Source organism: Mauremys mutica, chromosome 6 (assembly GCF_020497125.1).
Source record: "Mauremys mutica isolate MM-2020 ecotype Southern chromosome 6, ASM2049712v1, whole genome shotgun sequence".
Lineage (NCBI taxonomy): Eukaryota > Metazoa > Chordata > Testudines > Geoemydidae > Mauremys > Mauremys mutica.
This window is the reverse complement of record NC_059077.1, coordinates 2,798,727-2,817,144: the sequence shown is the minus strand read 5'-3', so window position 1 is coordinate 2,817,144 and position 18,418 is coordinate 2,798,727. Positions and strand designations below refer to the sequence as shown.

The 18,418-nt window shown below is 48.3% G+C and overlaps 1 protein-coding gene across 1 annotated transcript; it reads left to right on the top strand.

Moving 5' to 3' along the window:
* Nucleotides 1-1,118: 1,118 nt before the first annotated feature.
* On the top strand, nt 1,119-16,448 carry DCTN3 (dynactin subunit 3). Its single transcript, XM_045022094.1, is given in 9 exon segments — nt 1,119-1,241; nt 1,980-2,064; nt 3,208-3,240; nt 3,243-3,290; nt 4,431-4,514; nt 7,202-7,242; nt 7,692-7,769; nt 11,054-11,169; nt 15,939-16,448. Coding segments are annotated over 9 exon segments (567 nt in total). The 5' UTR covers nt 1,119-1,178; the 3' UTR covers nt 15,958-16,448.
* Nucleotides 16,449-18,418: the final 1,970 nt, after the last annotated feature.

The following is an 18,418-nucleotide window of genomic DNA, read 5'->3' as shown; positions in this document are numbered from 1 at the left end:
TTGATTTGCTTTAACTTTTTGTGTTTGGCTTTGAGATCGGCTTCACATCTCCCGCTTGGCTCCAGAAAGCCAACTTCCATGACCTGCCCTTGCGTATTTTGCCACCATGCTGTAGTCCCGACCTCACTAAGCCTCTTCTGAGGAGGCAGACACGTGAGCTAGAGTTTAGCTTAGCACCTGGGGGTTTTGATGCTTAATCCTTATAAGTGGTTCTTTTAAAATCTAGCAAAAAGCCTAAGTTCTGAATGTATTTTTTTTGTTTTTAATAAAATTTACCTTTTTTAAAAAACAAAAAACAAAAAAAAAGATTGGATTTTTGTGTCCTAAAAGATTTGTGCATGTTTAATTAGCTGGTGGTAACAGGTGATTTCCTTTGATTTCTTTCCCGGCTCTTCCCCGGGGGGGGGGGCTGAAAGGGCTTGGAGGGGTCCCACAGGAAGGGATTCCCACGTGCTCCTTCCTGGGCGCTTAAAGGGTTTTTTGCGCTTGGGTGGTGGCAGCAGCTGCCCAGCCACGGCCAGAGAGAAGCTGTAACCCTGGGCGTGGCCCCCACCTTCCGCAGTCCAAGTGCCGGGGGGACTCAGCCCTGAGATGGTGGCGGGATCATTTCACAGTCGCTGTCCCCACCCTGGTCCGGCGGTGGGTAATCCACCCCCACGGTCTGTGCTGTATCCGCGCAGGGAATCACCGTCCCCAGAGCCCGTGGGCCAGGCTGGCTCCTTTCACACGCTGACCCCGTGGATTCTGCGCTTTCCCGCCCAGCTCTGCGGCTGAGTTGGGGACCAGGCCCCAATCACTCCCCCTGGGACAGGAAGGGAGCACTCGGCCCCACAGGCGCGGGGCTGACAGGAGCTCCCTCCGCCCCGGGCCGCTGAGGGGGTCTGGACGGACAGCGCAGTGCAGGCCGCGGGCACTGTCTCCATGGCAACACTTGGAGCTGGGGAGCAGGGCATGCTGGGACATATCTCCATGGCAACACTTGGAGCTGGAGAGCAGGGCATGCTGGGACATATCTCCATGGCAACACTTGGAGCTGGGGAGCAGGGCATGCTGGGACATATGAGCGGTTAACCACTCCCCCTTTTCCGTCGTTTTTCCGTCACTTCCGGAGAGGCCGCGTTTCATTGGTTCCTGTGAGAAGTCCCGCCCCCACTTCCGGCTTGCTTGGTGTTGACAGGATGGCGGAGACCGGGTGGAAGCGCTGGAGCGCCGGGTGTCCGGCCCGGGTGGGGCCGCGCAAGGTGCGGGGGCGGGCGGGCTCCTCAGCACCCCCCGCCCGGCCTGCGTGTGACACCCGCCCCCGGAGCGGGGCCCAGGCGGGGAGCTGCCGCCCTCCCCCCCCGGGGACCGTCCCGGTGCGGGGCCCGTTCCCTGCGGCTCGGGGCCGAGTGCCGGGGCAGGTGGCTCCAGCCACTGCATTGGGGGCAGCAGCCCGGGGGGGGGGCTCGCGGTGGGGGGGGGGTTGGCCCCCGAGGGGTTCACGAGGCGGGGGGGGGTGTTGGCCCCTGAGGGGTTCACGCGGGGCGGGGGCAGCCAAGCTCTGGCTGTTTGTTCTTTCAGCAGCCAGGCCCCGCCCCGCCCCCTCCCGCCCCCCGGCTGCGGGTTCTTCTCCCGCGGGCCTTGCTCGCTCCACTCCTGCCCTGAGCGACGCTCACGGGGGGCCCGAGAATAGCGCGGAGCCTTTTCTCCCAGTGCCCCGGACGGGCCGCCTGCCTCAGGCTGCTTCATTGACTTCTGAACTGCAGCCACCTCTGGGGTGCGACCTGGGCGCTGTGCAGCAGCCTGTCGTGGCGTTACGGACCCATTCAGGCCGCTGGTTGAAATATGCTGCGTGTGAATGTCAGTCACTGAAACAGCTTTAAATAGACGTTTTATCTTCTCTCACCGCTGGTCTGTTCCTGACAGTTGAGTTGTGGGATCCTGGTTAGAAGTGTCACTTAATCACGGTTTGGTTTATAACACCATCGCTTTCCTTCCAGGCAGCAGATGGCTTGGTGAAAGTTCAGGTGGCTTTGGGGAACATCGCAAGCAAAAGAGAGAGGATTAAAATTTTGTATAAGAAAAGTAAGTATTTGTCCAGCATTTGTGTGTTGTGGTTTTTTTTTTACCCCCAGGGTTTAGATCCAAATTGTATTTTACATGGTAGTCTCAAACAGGCCACCCAACAAGATCATTTGAGTTGGGTTTTGGAGTGAGTTTAAAAACAACCCTCATCATTAGTTCCTTGGGAGGAAAAGGACTGAGTAGACAAGCTGGGATCTCTGGAGTGCAGTGCACCTCTCGAGAGGTGAGAGTAAGGAATCTGCTTTGGTTTCTGTGTCGGTATCAGAGATCTAAAACCTAAGGGTTCAGCTTTACTCCTTCCTGTGTGTGCTCTCCACTGTGATCAGATCCCCCTAGAAATCTGCAGCCCGTCAGGCCTGGTGTCGTCAGAAAGGGGTAGGATATGTTCAGTGTATGTCCACCTGCAGAAAATCGTGGGCTTTGACTTCTCACTGGCATTGGAGCTTATTTCTCCCTGTTGAGCCTATCAAGGACAACTGAGATTGCAAGCAACCTTGGGTTTTTTGTAACAGAGGAGAGGTGTCGCAGGAACAGCATGTTGTGCCTGGAGGAGACAGAGTGGTGCCACTTTAGCACACCCTCAGCCTGCTTCAGAAGGCAAGACTTGCATGTGTAGGAAAGACATTTCAGAGGGCAGGGGAAGTAGCAGGCCACATGATGGAAAGTGAGCACTCTGTGCCCTCTCTTTAAAGAATGGACTGTGAATTCTGCAGTTGAATTTAAAATTGGCTAATGTGATACTTAGCAGGTTAGTGGCACCTTCTGTAAATAATGGGCACCTATTGCTGTTGGGCCATGTGTACACACACTTTAAATAAAATCAAACAAGGAAACTTAGGGGGGCTTGGTGCAGCAGCAACTTTGTACTGTTGAGCTCAGCCATTCCTTTCTGATCCCCCACTGAGGATGCCTCTGCATCTTTGTACATCTGAATTGTTGTCTAAAATAGTTAGCTGGCTCAAATTTGTAAGCTCATTCATGTGGTCTATAAAATGCTGTGAATGGTCATGGTACTGTAGAAGTACTGTAGCTGCTGATTCTTTTTAGTGAAGTCTTGTAGTGAGTAGGAAATTGTGACAGGCAGTACTTCCAGAACTAGTCACTTCTCCTCTCTCCCTCTCTGTCACCTACTTCTGATCTTAGTTGAAGATTTAATAAAATATCTGGATCCTCAGTACATCGAATGGCAGTTCCTGATGCCATGAAACTGCAGTTCATCTTAGCAGGTACGTCATGAAATGGAAGGAGTATGCTCATTCCCCAAAAGCTCACAAGACAAGGTGGGGGGTGGGATTTTAATTGAATGCAATTCATTTAATCTCTCTCAGTCATGGGCTTAGGACAGAAATGCCTCCTTTGGTGTCTAGTCTTCCTCTGTAAACTGGCTAATGCTTCAGTAAAAGATCAGAAATGGAGAAACTACAGTCTGAATTGTACAGAGAAGAACAAGCGTGGTTCAGTCCCCAGGCTCTGGCTCCCTGGCAAGCACTTGGAATGCAGCTGGCACAGTGGAGCCAGTGCCCGCATGAGGAGTGATTTTCTCGCTATTGAAGGCCTTCCCTTAATGAGTGACTCTGAGTCTGTCTGGCCTTTGGTCAGAAGTTTGGAGGGGGAATTGTTGTCCTAAGTCTAGCAACTGTTACAGTAACAAAATGGCTCTTATGAACACTGAAGTGTGTATATACTGTGAACTTCTAACCCTGTCCAGCTCTCTCACAGGGGATCTGAGTCGCCCCGTTCCTGTGGTAGGTGGGTGTAACTCCATTGTCTCCAGTGGCATTTCCCCCGATTCAGACTGGTGTCAGTGAGGGAGAGTCAGAGCCATGAGGTTGACTTGTAATGGGACTCAACAACTGAGCCAATGAAAGAGCAAAATGCATGTGCTTTTTCCATCGCTAGCTTAGTGAGGAACATCCTGGCTTCTGCTCCTGGTTCTTCCCTTTATGTACTGTGTGCCGCCTTTGAGCTTCCGTTTCCCCATCTGATAATACCTACCCCAGAAAGGGCGGGGGGTGTTTGCGAAAGGCACAGAGATCCTTGGTTGGAAGGTGCAATAGTAACGTAAAGCATCATTGTGGTGACGTCTTTCTGCTGCATGTAGGTTTGATTGCCTTGTGAGAAGGGGAAGCTGAACCAGGCCAAAAGGGATAGCTCAGTGGTTTGAGCATTGGCCTGCTGGGCCCAAGGTTGTGAGTTCGACCCTTGAGGGGGCTGTCTGGGGATTGGGCCTGCTCTGAGTAGGAGGTTGGACTAGATACCTCCTGAGGTCCCTTCCAACCCTGAGATTCTAGGATTTTTTTTTCTCATCTGTGAAAAGCTGAAATAGTCTTTGACTTAAACTTCTCCTTCTCTGTCTTTTAAACCAGAGGAGCAGTTTATTCTTTCCCAAGTCGCCCTTCTGGAACAGGCGAACAACCTCCAGCCGTTCTTGGACAGTGCACACATCAAAGGTAACACATGCTCATCTGCAAGCTGCCTTTTCATAGCTGCTGTCCTGCAGCTAGTGAAGACAAGTGGCCTCTCTTTCGTTACCCTGGGCACTAAGAACAGTGTGGAAATGCTGTTTTTAAAAGTTCTCTAGCTGTCTGCCTCAAATAACCGGAAACCACTGTAAGTGTTTCCAACTCTGACGAGTTTGCAATCTAAGGAGGCTGTAGGCATTAAAGAGTGCAGCAGCTTGCAGAACAAATGCAGAATGTGGCGTGGTCATCTTCAGCGACATGGGCGTGAATGTATTCTCCTGGCTACGATACTGCCACTGTACAGGGAGGCTGAATTTAAGTGACCCCAGAGCCATGTTATACTGGCAAGGTATTCCTGAGATGCTGGTCCAGTGAGCCAGTGTAATTGTGCGGGGAAAATGGAGGCCAACAAATGCACACGTTGCTCTACACAATCCTTAGAATCTTATAGGGGAAAAACTCAGTAGAACGTCTCCTTTCTAAGGTGCAGCTTCCTGTTCACTGCGTATCTCTGCCCCTTGCATGGTGAGTCTCTGTAGTCTCCATGCAGTTGCTTATCAGTAATAGTCACACACAGTAATCCAGTTGCCTGCTTCATACAAGTCTCTTGGGCATCTAATCCTCAGTTTGGGACCCACATCTCATGGCCCCAGAGGCAGCAGAGAGGTGACTTTGGAAAGTTGTTTTCAGTTGGTTCTGATCAGCGTATACACAAACAACTAAAATGTTGGCATTTCACTTACTTTGCAGTAAAGTGGCAGTAAGCAGTGGTGGTCTGGTGGCCAGCAATATTTATCTTCGGGGCATTTCCGAGCTGTAATGTGCTTCGACTGACAAGAAATGTATTGAATTAATCCCAATAGAAAGATTTTAAATATGCTCTTAGACAGTCGTCTCTACTTTGGGAACTGCAATTCCTGGATATCAAAACTAAGCCGGGACTGACTTTTGTTCTGTGCTTTGCAGCTGCTCCTGACCATGCTGCCAAACTGCAGCGACTTGCTCAAATCCACATACAGCAGCAGGTAGAGTGAATACTATGACATTATCAGTGTAATATAATATTTCATTGAAAGGTGACAGGGCCAGAAAGAGTTAATCAACTCACAGACTGACCTGACCCATGGGTGAACCTTAAGGACTGGTTAGGAAGACATGTAAATGAGTAGAGCTTTGAAATGCAAGTCTGCATTGCTAGAGGTAGAAGGGTAGATGTTTGCTACATCACAAGACCTGAGCAAACAAGTCCTGTCTATTGCTATAGTTTTAATTCAAAGATCAAAAGAGAAATATTAACATGTATGATGATACTTGAGTGAAATAGTATTATTGTCTGTGTGTGTCTTTGAAGGTTGTGGTAACCTGTATCTGAACTGTTTAATAGATAAATTACCCTGTGCTAATTGCCAGGATGTTTGGGAGAGGGAGTTAAGCCTATTTTCTCAGGCCAAAAGGCTGCTGGAAATGTATAAAAACCCTGGGCCACGATCCTTCTTAATCTCAGATCTGCTTTGGGTTTCAAGAGGGGGAAACCTTAAGCCACAAGGATTGAGATCCCCAGTCATTGACTGGAGCCACCCTGAATATGGACATTGGACTGTAACCTATGGACTATTTCTAAAAGGACTTCTGGCAACTACAAGCTCATCTCTGCTATGCATCTGAACCTCAAGAATTGAATTCAAGTCTGTCTGTATATTAATCTTTTAACCAACACTCTCTCTTTTCTTTTTTAATAAATTTTAGCTTAGTTAATAAGAATTGGCTATAGCATGTATTTTGGGTGTGTGGCTGATCCTTTGGGATTGGAAGAACCTTTTCTTTCATATGATGAAGTAAGATTCTCAGGAATCATCATCATATCTGACAGGTGTGTCTGGACGGAGGCCTGAGGCTGGGCACTTTAAGGGAACTGCGTGGTTTGGACTTCTAAGTGACCAGTGAGGTACTGTAGAAGCTGTTTTGTGCTGGTTGGTAAATCTAAGTATTGGAATAACCACCAGCGTTTGGGGTTTGTCTGCCCCGTTTGGTTTGCGGTTCACCCTGATTGAGTGACCTCAGCTGGCTCCCACGGGCAGCACCGTCAAAAATACTCATCATGGTTAATCTTCAGTGGGCAGGGATGGGGCCTCTTGTTAACCATAGGTGGGCAAGGATGGGGTAATTAGTAGCACAGACTACAGCCACTCTAGTTAAGATTATCAGTGTTTCTTCTTTCCATTACGTTATTTTCAGTTTGTCCAGATCATGGAATTTCCAGGAGTCAGAAGAGATCTCTGCTCTGGAACATCTCAGTGTACAAGTAGCTTTGGGTGGCTTTTTAAAAGCCGCAATGGGCTACTAACGCCTAACTGCTAATTCCCCCAATACTAGGCCGAGACCGTGACGGCCTAGCGAGGCAGTGTGGCCTCCCTCCGACGCAGAGGGGGGAGACCACCACCACCCGAGTACAGTCCCCTTCCCAGTTCAGGTGGGTGGGAATCTGAAAGTCAGTTCACATAAAGTAAGCAGCTCGGTTTACAACACTGGGTAAAGGGCCTGGCTCAAGGCCGAATCCATTGAGCATATTGTGTCTGATTCCAAGGAGAGGAAGGAGCATTTGCCCTGCCTTCCTTGAGTAGTCTTCACTGAGGCTGTGCTAGTGGCTAATATATTTGGTTGCGTTTCTCTGACAGGAACTGACAGAACTGTTCCAAACAGAGCTGAAGTCACTGCGGTAAGAAGGATTTCTTGATGGTGAATTGATTCCCTACTTCAGTGGAGTTGTCACTGCAACTCTCTGGCTAAATGTGCATGATTGTCCCCTTCTGGTATCTGGTCCACTTGGAGGATTAGCGCTGGCTTACTCTGCTAACAGAGTAAGCAGTACAGGGGCTCTTGCGGCTGAAGGTCCTGGGTTCTATCCCTAGCAATGAAGTGGTGTCCACACAAATACAGCCTCAGGTTAACCACAGTGCTCCCAGTGCATGAATGCAGCAGGGGTCCCAGACATACCAGAGGTGGCCTGACAACTGGTACCAAGGAAAACTCATTCTCCTAAAAACAGGGACTATGGGACAAGCTTGTCCATCCAAACAGAAAAAAGAGGCACAGGTGTATTTGCAGTCTCCTGTTCTCTTTGAATGCTGAATGGTGTCTAATATCTGGTTTTTCCACATTTTCAAGGCAGTCAGAGTTTATTACAAGCAACAAGTCCAAGATAATGGAACACCGGATGTATTGACATCTGCACGCAGACATCAGGTCGGTGTTTGATGGCCTGCTGCACACAGTTAAAGAAATCATGGAGAAGAGCTACACCCCAGGAGAGATGTAAGAGGCTGGAATTGTATAATTAGACCTTTCTGTAGCTCTCTCCATTCCCTCACACTGCTTCCTGCCATACCCTTCCTTGCCAATGAGGTCCTGTCACTGCTTGCTATGGGCCTTTACGGATGGGATTTTCAGAAGCACTCAGCGCTACCCTGACAGCTATTGAAGTCAGGGGGAGACTGACCATAGACTTCGCTGGGAGCAGAGTTGCACCAGTGCAGAGCACTTTTGAAAATCTCACCCTAGGAACTTTCTCACTGCTGTGCCCTGCCAGGATCTGAGCACTCTTAACATGACCAGATGGATGGCACTACACCAAGGAAATGTTTAGGTTTTCACTTGTTCCTGGAAATGTATAATCTGGAGTTCCAAAGTCCTGCAACAGTTGGTCCCAAATTACATCTAGAGTCCTGAGGTGTCCCTTACAGGATAGCAAACATAATTACAGAGGCAGTGTGGTGTAGTGAATAAGGCATTGGATTGAGAGTCTGGAAAGCTGGATTGTATCCCCGGCCCTGCTACTGACTTGCTTTGTGACCGTGGGTATGTCACTTAACCTCTTTATGCATGTATGGTTCCATTTGTACAACTGAGATGACAATACTTGGCTTTCTTTATGAAGTGCTTGGAAATCCTTGGAAGGAAGCACTGTATAAGTACATCTTATAATACTAAGGGTTAGTGGGCTTTGGTTTTTAAACTTAACCCTCTCTTCTCATCATGGAAACTTGATCATTTGGGTTCCTTAGCCTTGAAAGACCAATGTTCCCTCTAATGTTTTACATCCATGTGCAGAATGAATTTTCTTATGTGATGGAGGTGAGGTGTGATGGGGCGGGGGGGGCGCGAGGGGTTGAGTGTGGGAGAAGGCTGGGGTGTGGCCCCTCCCACTTGAATTCAAGTGGTTTGCATGAGAGGTGCTGAGTCGCACACTTTGATTATGTAGAGTGGGATATTTTTCAAAAGCAGCCTGCATTGGCTTAACTCTGCTCCCACTGACGTTCTCCCATTGACCCCGGTGGAGGGGAGATAAGCAAACAGCAAGTGCTTCTGGAAATCCCCCCCCCCCCCCAACTGTAATCCTTCCTCAAATGCAGGTTTACTGACCCAAATGGGAGTAATGGAATCAATTGTAATTTGAAAAGAACTTTGTCATACCTCCAACACTGAAGCTGATTATTTAAAAAAAAAAAATAATAACCCAGACAACACCGCTGGTGTTTGCTTTTTTTAACTCTTTAAAGATGCCTGTGTAGAAGTTTATAATATTTGCTGTTACTTTGATTGGGCATTCGTACTTTTGATGTCAGGATATGCTCAGGGGCAGAGCATTGCTGGCGTAAAACCAGCAGAGGGAGCTGCATTACTTTTCGGGGTAGTGTAAAGGTTTTTACTAGAGATGGTCAAAATATTTCATACTTCTGAATTTGGAAAGCCTTTTTTCCTTGAAATTTTGACACATAGGAATAAAATTGTGCCGAAAAGTTGTTTTTTTTCCCCCTCCTATCCCCCCCCAAAAAGAGTTTTTTACTGGCTTCTTTTTGTACCAGATTTGTGTGCATTTGGTCCATGATGATATACAGAATTTTGCTTGATTATTCAATAGAAATCATTAAGACAGAGTACATTCCCAACTGAATTGAAGGTAGCACAGCTTTTTGTGCTCACGCTGTTTGATAATACTATTTCTTATAGTTGATAACTTTGCATCAGGAGCAGTCATTTAAATGACACCTTTGTGCTGGTAAAACGTGGCAGTAGTAGTTACAACTAAATGGCAGTTCATGGTACAAAACCATATAAACCTTGCCGTGTACACGTCTTTTGCACTCCCAGTTCTTTTCTAGTAGATGATCTTAAATAGGTTCTAATCTTTTAACCATTAGTAACCCCAGCACCCTTTCCCAGGAGTGTGAGCATCATAAGAGCCAAGTTTTACCCTTCGAAACTAGTTGAAGTGAATGCACGGCAGCTTGGAGCTGCTGCAGCAGGGAGAGGCGCCTTTCCCCGCCACAGCGCTGCACGCCCCAACTTGCTCCCTGCTCACCCCCTGCCTCTGTCCTCTCCAGGCCCTTGTGGCTGCAGTAGGGAGAGGCGCCTGTCCCCACTACAGCCCTGCACGCCCCAACTTGCTTCCCACCCCCTACCTCTGTCCTCTCCAGCCCCTGTGGCTGTGCGCCTCCGCAGCCCTTGATAGCCTGCCGAGCAGCCTCGCAGCTTAGGGGGAGCTTAGATTGTAGCCTATTGTCAAGGCTGCGCAGCTGCACAGCAGGCTCTCAAGGGCCATGCACGCCACAGGGGCCTGGAGAGGACAGAGGTAGGCGTGCAGGGCTGCGGCGGGGACAGGTGCCTCTCTCCCCACCACAGCCCTGGGGCAGCCAGCACCCAAACCCCCTCCCACACTCCAAACCCCTCATCCCCAGAGCCTGCACCCCCCAGCCAGAGCCCTCACCTCTGCCCTAGCCCTGAGCCCCCTTGTTAACCCCTCATCCCTGGTGCCATCCCAGAGTCTGCACCCCCAGCCAGAGCTCTCACTTCCCACATCCCAATCCTCTGCCCCAGCCCTGGGCCCCTTCCCACACTCCGAACCCCTGGGCCCCACCCCTGCCACACATCCCCTCCATATTGGTGCACATAACAAAATTCATTCTGCACATGGATGTAAAAAACTAGAGGGCACATTGGCAAGGATACGAATAGCATTCTGCTCTTTTATATAGTACCTTTACAAAGCTCAGTCTAGTTACTCCTCCTTACTGACTATGTTCAAAAAGGATGTCAGGGACATAACCTAAGTCAGCAGAATCCCTGTCCTCCCCCTGACCACTTTGCCATGATGTCTCTAGTAATGTTCTAACTTTTGAGAAGTATCTTTTCCTCTGCAGTGATTGACACCCTTGACCAAAGGTGAATGATGAGATCGTGATTTTCCTTACCAGAGTGTGACATCAACCCACTCTGTATTTTTATCCATCATTTATACCATGCTAGTCTCCACATGAGATCATCATGGGATGTTCTCAACATCCTATTGTAAGATGAATTCAGCCGTAAGATATTGTATCCACTGTTTTTCTTTGACACCAAGGCTCTCATACCACCATGAGGAATAGAGGATGGATAGACTGATGGTCTATCTGTGACATTAGAAATGCCTTGTAATCTGCTTGTTGCAGGGTCTGGCCTCTGTTAATCTGCTGATGTTTTAATTGCAGGTGCCACTGCTGATTCAGTCAAAATGTCGAAGACATATGAACTTGTCAGAACAGAGGGGTATTGCTGGAGCCCATCATTCTTTTCTTTTGCAAACCTTCCAGCTACTATTTCACAGGTAGAGCACATCTGTCCACTTTGGGGATTCTTTTGCACTGCTTTCAAATGTCCTCATTCAAAAACCTTCTCAAGAACCAGTTCTTCAGTGATGGACCTACAGAATTAGCCCACTAATTAAGGCTATGTTGAGGGGCAGTCAGATATAGATAATATGCATTTAGTCATGCTGTTCTGCTGTGGATTAATGAGTCATTGAAGCGGGGGACTGGACCCAGTGTCACTGTGCCTCAGTGGGTTCACTGCTGACAGTGCCAAATTCAGGACAAACTGCTGTGAAATAGGGTAGACTCACCCCAAACTGGTGGTGGTTCTTATTGGATCATACCAAACCAGTAACAAAAGTAAACTTCTGTCTCGCCACACCGGTCAACACGATGTCAAAAATACAGTCTCCAGGCACTCCAGCCCTTGTCTCACCATCCAGATACTGGATTCTGTGATGAGTGGTTACCAAAAACCAATTTAATCAAATATAGGGTCCTTCTAATCTCAAGAGATCTGCCACTTAACCAGGTCAATATATAACTTAGATCTTACCTAATAATCACGCTGATGCCAATCCTTGAGTAACTAAATACTAAAGTTTAATAATAAAAGAAGAAAGTTAATAAACCATCTCTCTCTCTCACACACACTCACTCACTCACTAATTGGCAAGTCCTTATATCAGGTTTGTAGCAGTGATGGAATAGACTGCTGGCCTGTGAAGTCTCTCTCTGGTAACATCCAAAAAATTGGCAGGGCTTCAGTCCATAGTTCAAAATGCTCCTTTTAGTTGTAAAGCCACAGTCCAGAGAATCAGGGCAGGAAAGAGACAAAATGGAGATAGCTCAGGGGTCTTTTATATCCTTTGCCACATGCTTGGAAATGTACTGGCCTAAGATGGAGTCCAGGGTCACATGAGCTTAACACATGTCCTTGCATAGCTTGATGACTCTCAGGGGGTAGCCATTGCCCATATTCTTGCTGAGGTGTCCACATGCCCTGCATCTGAAGTGAGGTTTTTTTTTTACCCATGAAAGCTTATGCCCAAATAAAACCGTTAGTCTTTAAGGTGTCACTGCACTCCTTGTTGTGTTTGTAATTACCTGAACTGAAATTTCACTAGGACACTGGAGGACGGATAAGTACACATACAAGAAATGCTTTAGGATCTTCAGTGACCACAACTGGTTTAACGTCTTGTCCAAAAGACACCTCTGTCAGTACAGCACCAGAGATGGAGAGTGGAGCGGTGTTGAATCAGAGAGGAATTCCTCGTAGGGTACATCTGCATTGAAAAACAAAACAAAAGCTACAGCGAATCTCAGAGCCTGGGTGTGACAGGTTCCCTGAGGTACAACCTAGAACTGAAGTACCACTGAGCCTTCTGTCCCAACAGTCTGGATTTCCTTTCACACTGAGATGTTGTGATGAACTGCAAACCTACTGCACTCGCACAAACATCCACAGGCTGGGACACACCCAGCTGAGTTACATGAATGCTTTTGCCAGCCACTCATGAACCAACACTAGAGAGGCTCCAGCCGGTTCTCCCAGCTCCCCAGTCTTGCCCCCCTGAATTGTACCTTCTTACCCTGGTTAATAGCCTGATCAGTGTAAGTTTATTATCCAGCCTTCCTCTCCCGCAAGGGGAAAAGGGTGTGTATAAGTTTTTGTTAACTGAGCTAGGATTTTTTTTCCATGCACTTCACGCAAGGGCCACTATTTTAGATAAAATATAAAACTGATTTATTAACTACAGCAAGGTAGAGTAGTGATTATAAGTAATAAGTGTACAGATCAAAGTAGGTTATACCTTAGAAATAAAATTACAAGCTGAGTTCTATAAACTAGACAGGATTTGAATCAAATCCTGTCTCATCTTGATGGTCTAGTTTCTTAATACACAAATTGGGATTCTCCTTTCCAGCTTGGGATCACCTCCCCAGTCAAAGGCTTTGTCCTCCAGGCATGTTTCCAGGAGCTGAGCTGGGAGGGGAGTGAGGCCAAGTGATGATGTCACTTCCCCCTCTTATAGTTTCTTCCAGCTTGCTGGCAAGATCTTTGCTTATGATGTGGGGGTCCAAGCTGCCCCCCAGTCCAGCGTCCTCCATTGCCTATGTGCTCCCTCTGAGAAGCCTCCATTGCAGGGGTCCCCAACGTGGTGCCCGCAGGTGCCATGGCGCCCACCGGGGCATCTAAGGGTTTGGCTACACTAGCAGCTGTACAGCACTGGGAGTTAAACCTGTCTTCGTACAGCTGTGTAGGGAAAGCGCTGCAGTCTGGCCACACTGCCAGCTGCCAGCACACAGTCGTGGCCACATTTGCAGCATCTGCAGCGGCATTGGGAGCGGTGCATTTGGGCAGCGATCCCAGCGTTCAGGTGGCTGCAACATGCTTTTCAAAAGGGTGGGGTGGGGTGGAGTGTGACAGGGAGTGTGGGGGGAGAGAGAGTGGATTTTTGGAGCCGACGCTGTGTCAGCTCCCTGCCTTTTAACATTAGCTTCGAAGCCATTGGGTTTTTTCTTCCTTTTAAAATATGGGTCTGTTACAAACAGTACAGTGGAAAAATTAAAATTACTCAAGTTTGTAATGAAAAAAAAAAAAAGTTCCGACCCCCCTACCTCTTCCACCCCTCTCTCACTCACTGAAAGCAAACAGCAGCTGTTTGTTTTTTTCCTCACATACCAGGTAAGCAGCCGCTAGCGGAAATGGACCCTTCCTCCTTCCCCCCGCACACCGCCTCTCTTTCAAGCAAACATTAGCTGTGGGCGTTCCAAAGGAAGCCCCCCTGCCTGCCTCTCACTCATTCACAGCAAACAGTAGTTGTGTTTGGTTTTTTGATAAGCAGCTCCCCGAGCCTGGAGTTCACAAAAAAACAGAGAGGCATCACAACAAAACAAGGAGAGGAACCTTCACCTAAAAGGATTATGGGGAATTTCCGGAGGTCAGTCACTGCGTAATAAGGTTACTCCCCGTTTACACTGGAACACCAGTGTCTCAGCCACTCCGCAGCAGCTGTTCTTCTTCTCTGGGAGGTGGAGTACCTGCAGCGCTGTAGCCATGGAGATCCAGCGCTGTATGTGCCTTGCCAGTGGGGACGGGGAGTGAGTTACAGAGCTGTGGGTGGCTTTATTGCACTGTAATTCTCAAGTGTAGCCAAGGCCTAAGTGCGCCCGCATACTGGCTGGCGGACGAGCATCTGCTGAAATGCCGCCGACAAGCTGCGTCATCCAGAGGCGTCGCTGATGAAATGCTGCCAATTTTCAGAGGTATTTTGGTGGCGACTCCTCTGGATGACACTGCTTATCAGCAGAATTTCGGCGGCGATGCCTATTGACGTTGCCGCTTGTCGGCAGAATTTCGGCGGATGCTCGTCTGCCGCCATGGTCCTCCATGGCTCACCAGATGAAAAAGGTTGGGGACTACTGCTTCATTGTATATAGTTCCTGAGGTGGTCCCTGGGTGTGTGGGTTCCTTTTAATGGGGCCATTAGCACTGTCTAGCTTCTCCATTGTTGTACCTGAAAGGTTGGTTGTGGGTGTTTCCAACTTCACGACATAGTTTGGTGAGACATAGCAAAACTTCATAACTTCCCATACAGTGACAGCACATACAATCCTACAGGCTATTAATGTTCAACAGATCATGGCTTTTAGATTGATACCCCACAAGGCCTACTTTGTACAAATATATAAGCATATCACCAAGGTAAATATGGGTGTGCCAGAGTGTTGCTTTGGGGTACAGAGTGTCACACTGGATCAGCTGACTTAGCTCATGCTCCGAGGCTAAAAACAGCAGTGTAGATGTTCCTACTGGGGCTGGATCTCAGGCTCTGAGACACCCTTCCAGTAGTTGGGTTTCAGAGCCTGAGCCGTAATGTCTATGCTACGATTTTTAGCTCAGTAGCAAGAGACCAAGTCAGTTGACCTGGGCTCTGAGACTTGGTGGCGTTTGGTTTGGTTTGTTCTTTTGCAATATAGATGTACCCTTACTGATTAACCAATCCCACTTGATACATAGATCTTCCCTGGAAGCCTCTGATACAGATATTGCCCCACTCCAACCCTGCTTAGTTTGAAACTTTAATAAAAATAAAATAAAAAAGCAATAATTGAATTTGCAAACCCTCAAAGTATTCCTTAACCTGACCATTCTTGTGCTACTAGCTGGTGTTATATCCCACAGAAGGTGGCTACCTGTCCCTTATTTTCAGAGATCCCTGATTCGGAGTCTGATGTTCCAAATCCCCAACAATTCAATGTAGGGCACACTGTCTTGTGCTTCATCAGTGCTGGGGCAATGACCAGCCACCGGGATGGAAATGTATGATTTTGTACAAAAGTAAGACATTGCAGGGTTGTTTCCCTTTAAAAATAAGATTCATCCTGTACTTGCCATACAGTTTCCCTTTATTTCAGAATCCTACAATACCACCAGCAGGGCGTCCCAGATCATTACACTCGTCTGTTATGACAGGCTTAGCAAACATGGGGTGGGATGTCGGGTTTGCCACTCATTCGGTGCAGGCTGCTTAACTCAAGAAAAGGCATCCTGTGTCAGTAGCAGCTTTTTCTAACTTTTGGAGACTTCCATATGGCTCCCCAAATTCCCAGGCTGTTTTCTCCTCACCACGATGATGGTTTATAAAGGAACAGTAAACTCACCGGGTGGACTACACCGTTCCCTAGCACCTACAGTGCTGAATGGAAAACATGGTTAAGAGTAATTTTGTTTACATTCCAATAATTGGTTCCAGCTCTCTTCCCACTCTGATTTTAGGTACTGGATGAGGAAATAAAGGAAGAAACTCTCTTTGGAAGTTTCACATATTCTTCTGGAAAAGAAGCTATTGAAATTTTCCAACTGAAGGTACTTTAAGGGGTGGCAAGATTGGGGCAGATGGCACTGCAGACAGAGGCTTGCCTGCAAGTCTTTGGAGAGGATGTGGAAATCTCTCTCTGCTGAGAGGGGATTTCAAAGTGATTAAACTGGCGGTTTTGGAGAACAGAACTGTATTGTGGGTGGGTGTGGGAAGGGATACCTGACACTGTCAGTTCCTGTGTGAACTTTGGTTTTAAGGGAGGCCCCTGGCTGAATTAACTGCTTTTGGCAAAGTCCCGCTCCCCTACCAGCCATCCTAAGTTGCAGAAGACAGTGGTTCTGTGTTAGGATATAGATATTCAGGCCTGTCTGCAAAGGCCTGTACTTTAAGAATGTAGGTGTGTTCTTATCACTTAGCTAGTTATAGAGGTATAAAAGAAAAAATCAAAAATCACTGTCTGTGGAATGGCCTTCTCTTACTGTGACGGTCTGAGGCCTGGTTCTTCGACTAAGCAGCAAAGGCAGCCGTAAGCTGGGAAGTGTATGGTCACATCCTCACATTCCAAACCAGTCGCATTGAAATAAGGTGTGATTGGGCTGTTAGGAATACAATCCTGCCCTGATATTCCTATCACCTCCAGAGAAAGGGAAGAGCCTAGAAGATTTAAAAGGAAACTTAGTTTAATAGCATCCTGTCTGGCAAGAACTCACTTATCAATAGACACAGCTGGAAAACCCTTATGTCTGTATAGATGTAGTTGTGAAATCCTCACTTCTGTATTGTTTTGTATGTTTATTTGCATGGTCTCTGTCTGGTTCTGTAATTGTTTCTGTCTGCTGTATAATTAATTTTGTTGGGTGTAAACCAGTTAAGGTGGCGGAATATAATTGGTTAAATAACCATGTTACAATATGTTAGGATTGGTTAGTTACATTTCAGTAAAACGATTGGTTAGGGTATAGCTAAGCAAAACTCAGGTTTTACTATATAGTCTGCAGTCAATCAGGAAGGTGGGGGGGGGAAAGGAAACAGGGACTGGGGGTGGGGGAATTGGGATCATGTATTGCTAAAGGGGGAAATGGGAACAGGGGATGGGAACAGGGACACAGGCAAGGCTCTGTGATGTCAGAGCTGGGAAGGGGGGACACTAAGAAAGGAAACTGGAATCCTGCTTGCTGGAAGTTCACCCCAATAAACATAGAATTGTTTGCGCCTTTGGACTTCGGGTATTGTTGCTCTCTGTTCATGCGAGAAGGTCCAGGGAAGTGAGAGGGTGAAGGAATAAGCCCCCTAACACTCTGCAGGGAGCAAAAGATTTGTAGGGCCAAACTCAGCAAGCAGGTGCATCCGCACCAACTTCAGAGACGACAACACATCAGAGTTGAATTTAGACTCTGTTCTTCTGTACTTCTACTTTTCTCCCTCAATCAGCCATCTCCCCCCCCCCCCAACATTTTGTACCCAAAGCAATGGAGGGAAAGTGCGAAGAAGCTAGGCAGCTGGACTGTGACACCAGGTGACACCTTTGCCCGGGAAATGGACAGAGGCTGGGGGAGGAGCCGGGGAGACGGCTGGAGGGAATTTCAGTTTGGAGCTGGCTGGGAAATGCAGGGGAGCCCAGACAGGGCTCTGGCCTCCCTGGGGCCCCCCACGATGGACCTAACTGAGGGGGTCCTGTGTCTGTACCTGCAAAACCTGTCTTGGACTGTGTTCCTGTCGTCTAAATAAACCTTCTGTTTTACTGGCTGGCTGAGAGTCACGGTGAATCGCAGGGAGCCGGGGATGCAGGGCCTTGTCTCCCCCAGCTCCGTGACAGCCTTTCCACCAGTGCCGTTGATCCACAAGGTCCTGCTAAAGGTGAAGCAGGAGAAAGCAAATGTCATCCTGATAGCCCTGACGTGGTCTTGCCAACACTGGTTCGGTGTGCTGCTGAGCCTTTTGTTAGCCGCCCCGCTGCAGCTGCCCCTTCGGCCGGGTCTGCTGTCCCAGAACCGCTGCAATCTGCTGCATCTGAACCTGGTGATGCTTCACTTGAAAAGCTTGGCTACTGCATGGCTAAGTTCAAACAGGCACGTTCTGCTGGTGTCCAACAGGTTTTTTTGGGCAGCAGAAAACCCTCCACAAGAGCAACCTACTTGACAAGGTGGAAACGGTTCATGTGTTGGGCCTCAGATTGGCACATTCGGGCTGAAGAGGCCCTGCTGCAGGACCTCCTGGACTGTTTGCTGCACCTTAAGCTCCAGGGCCTGTCGCTCTCTTCGGTCAAGGTCCACATGGCGGCCATTTCCCCTTTCCACCCTCCGTTTCAAGGCAGGTTGGTCTTCGCCCATTCTGTGACGGCACGGTTCTTACCTGCACGGCTGGGACCCCGTTTCCCCCTTGGGACCTGAATCTTGTGCTGTCAAGGCTCATGGGTCCTCCCTTGGAACCCTTGGCT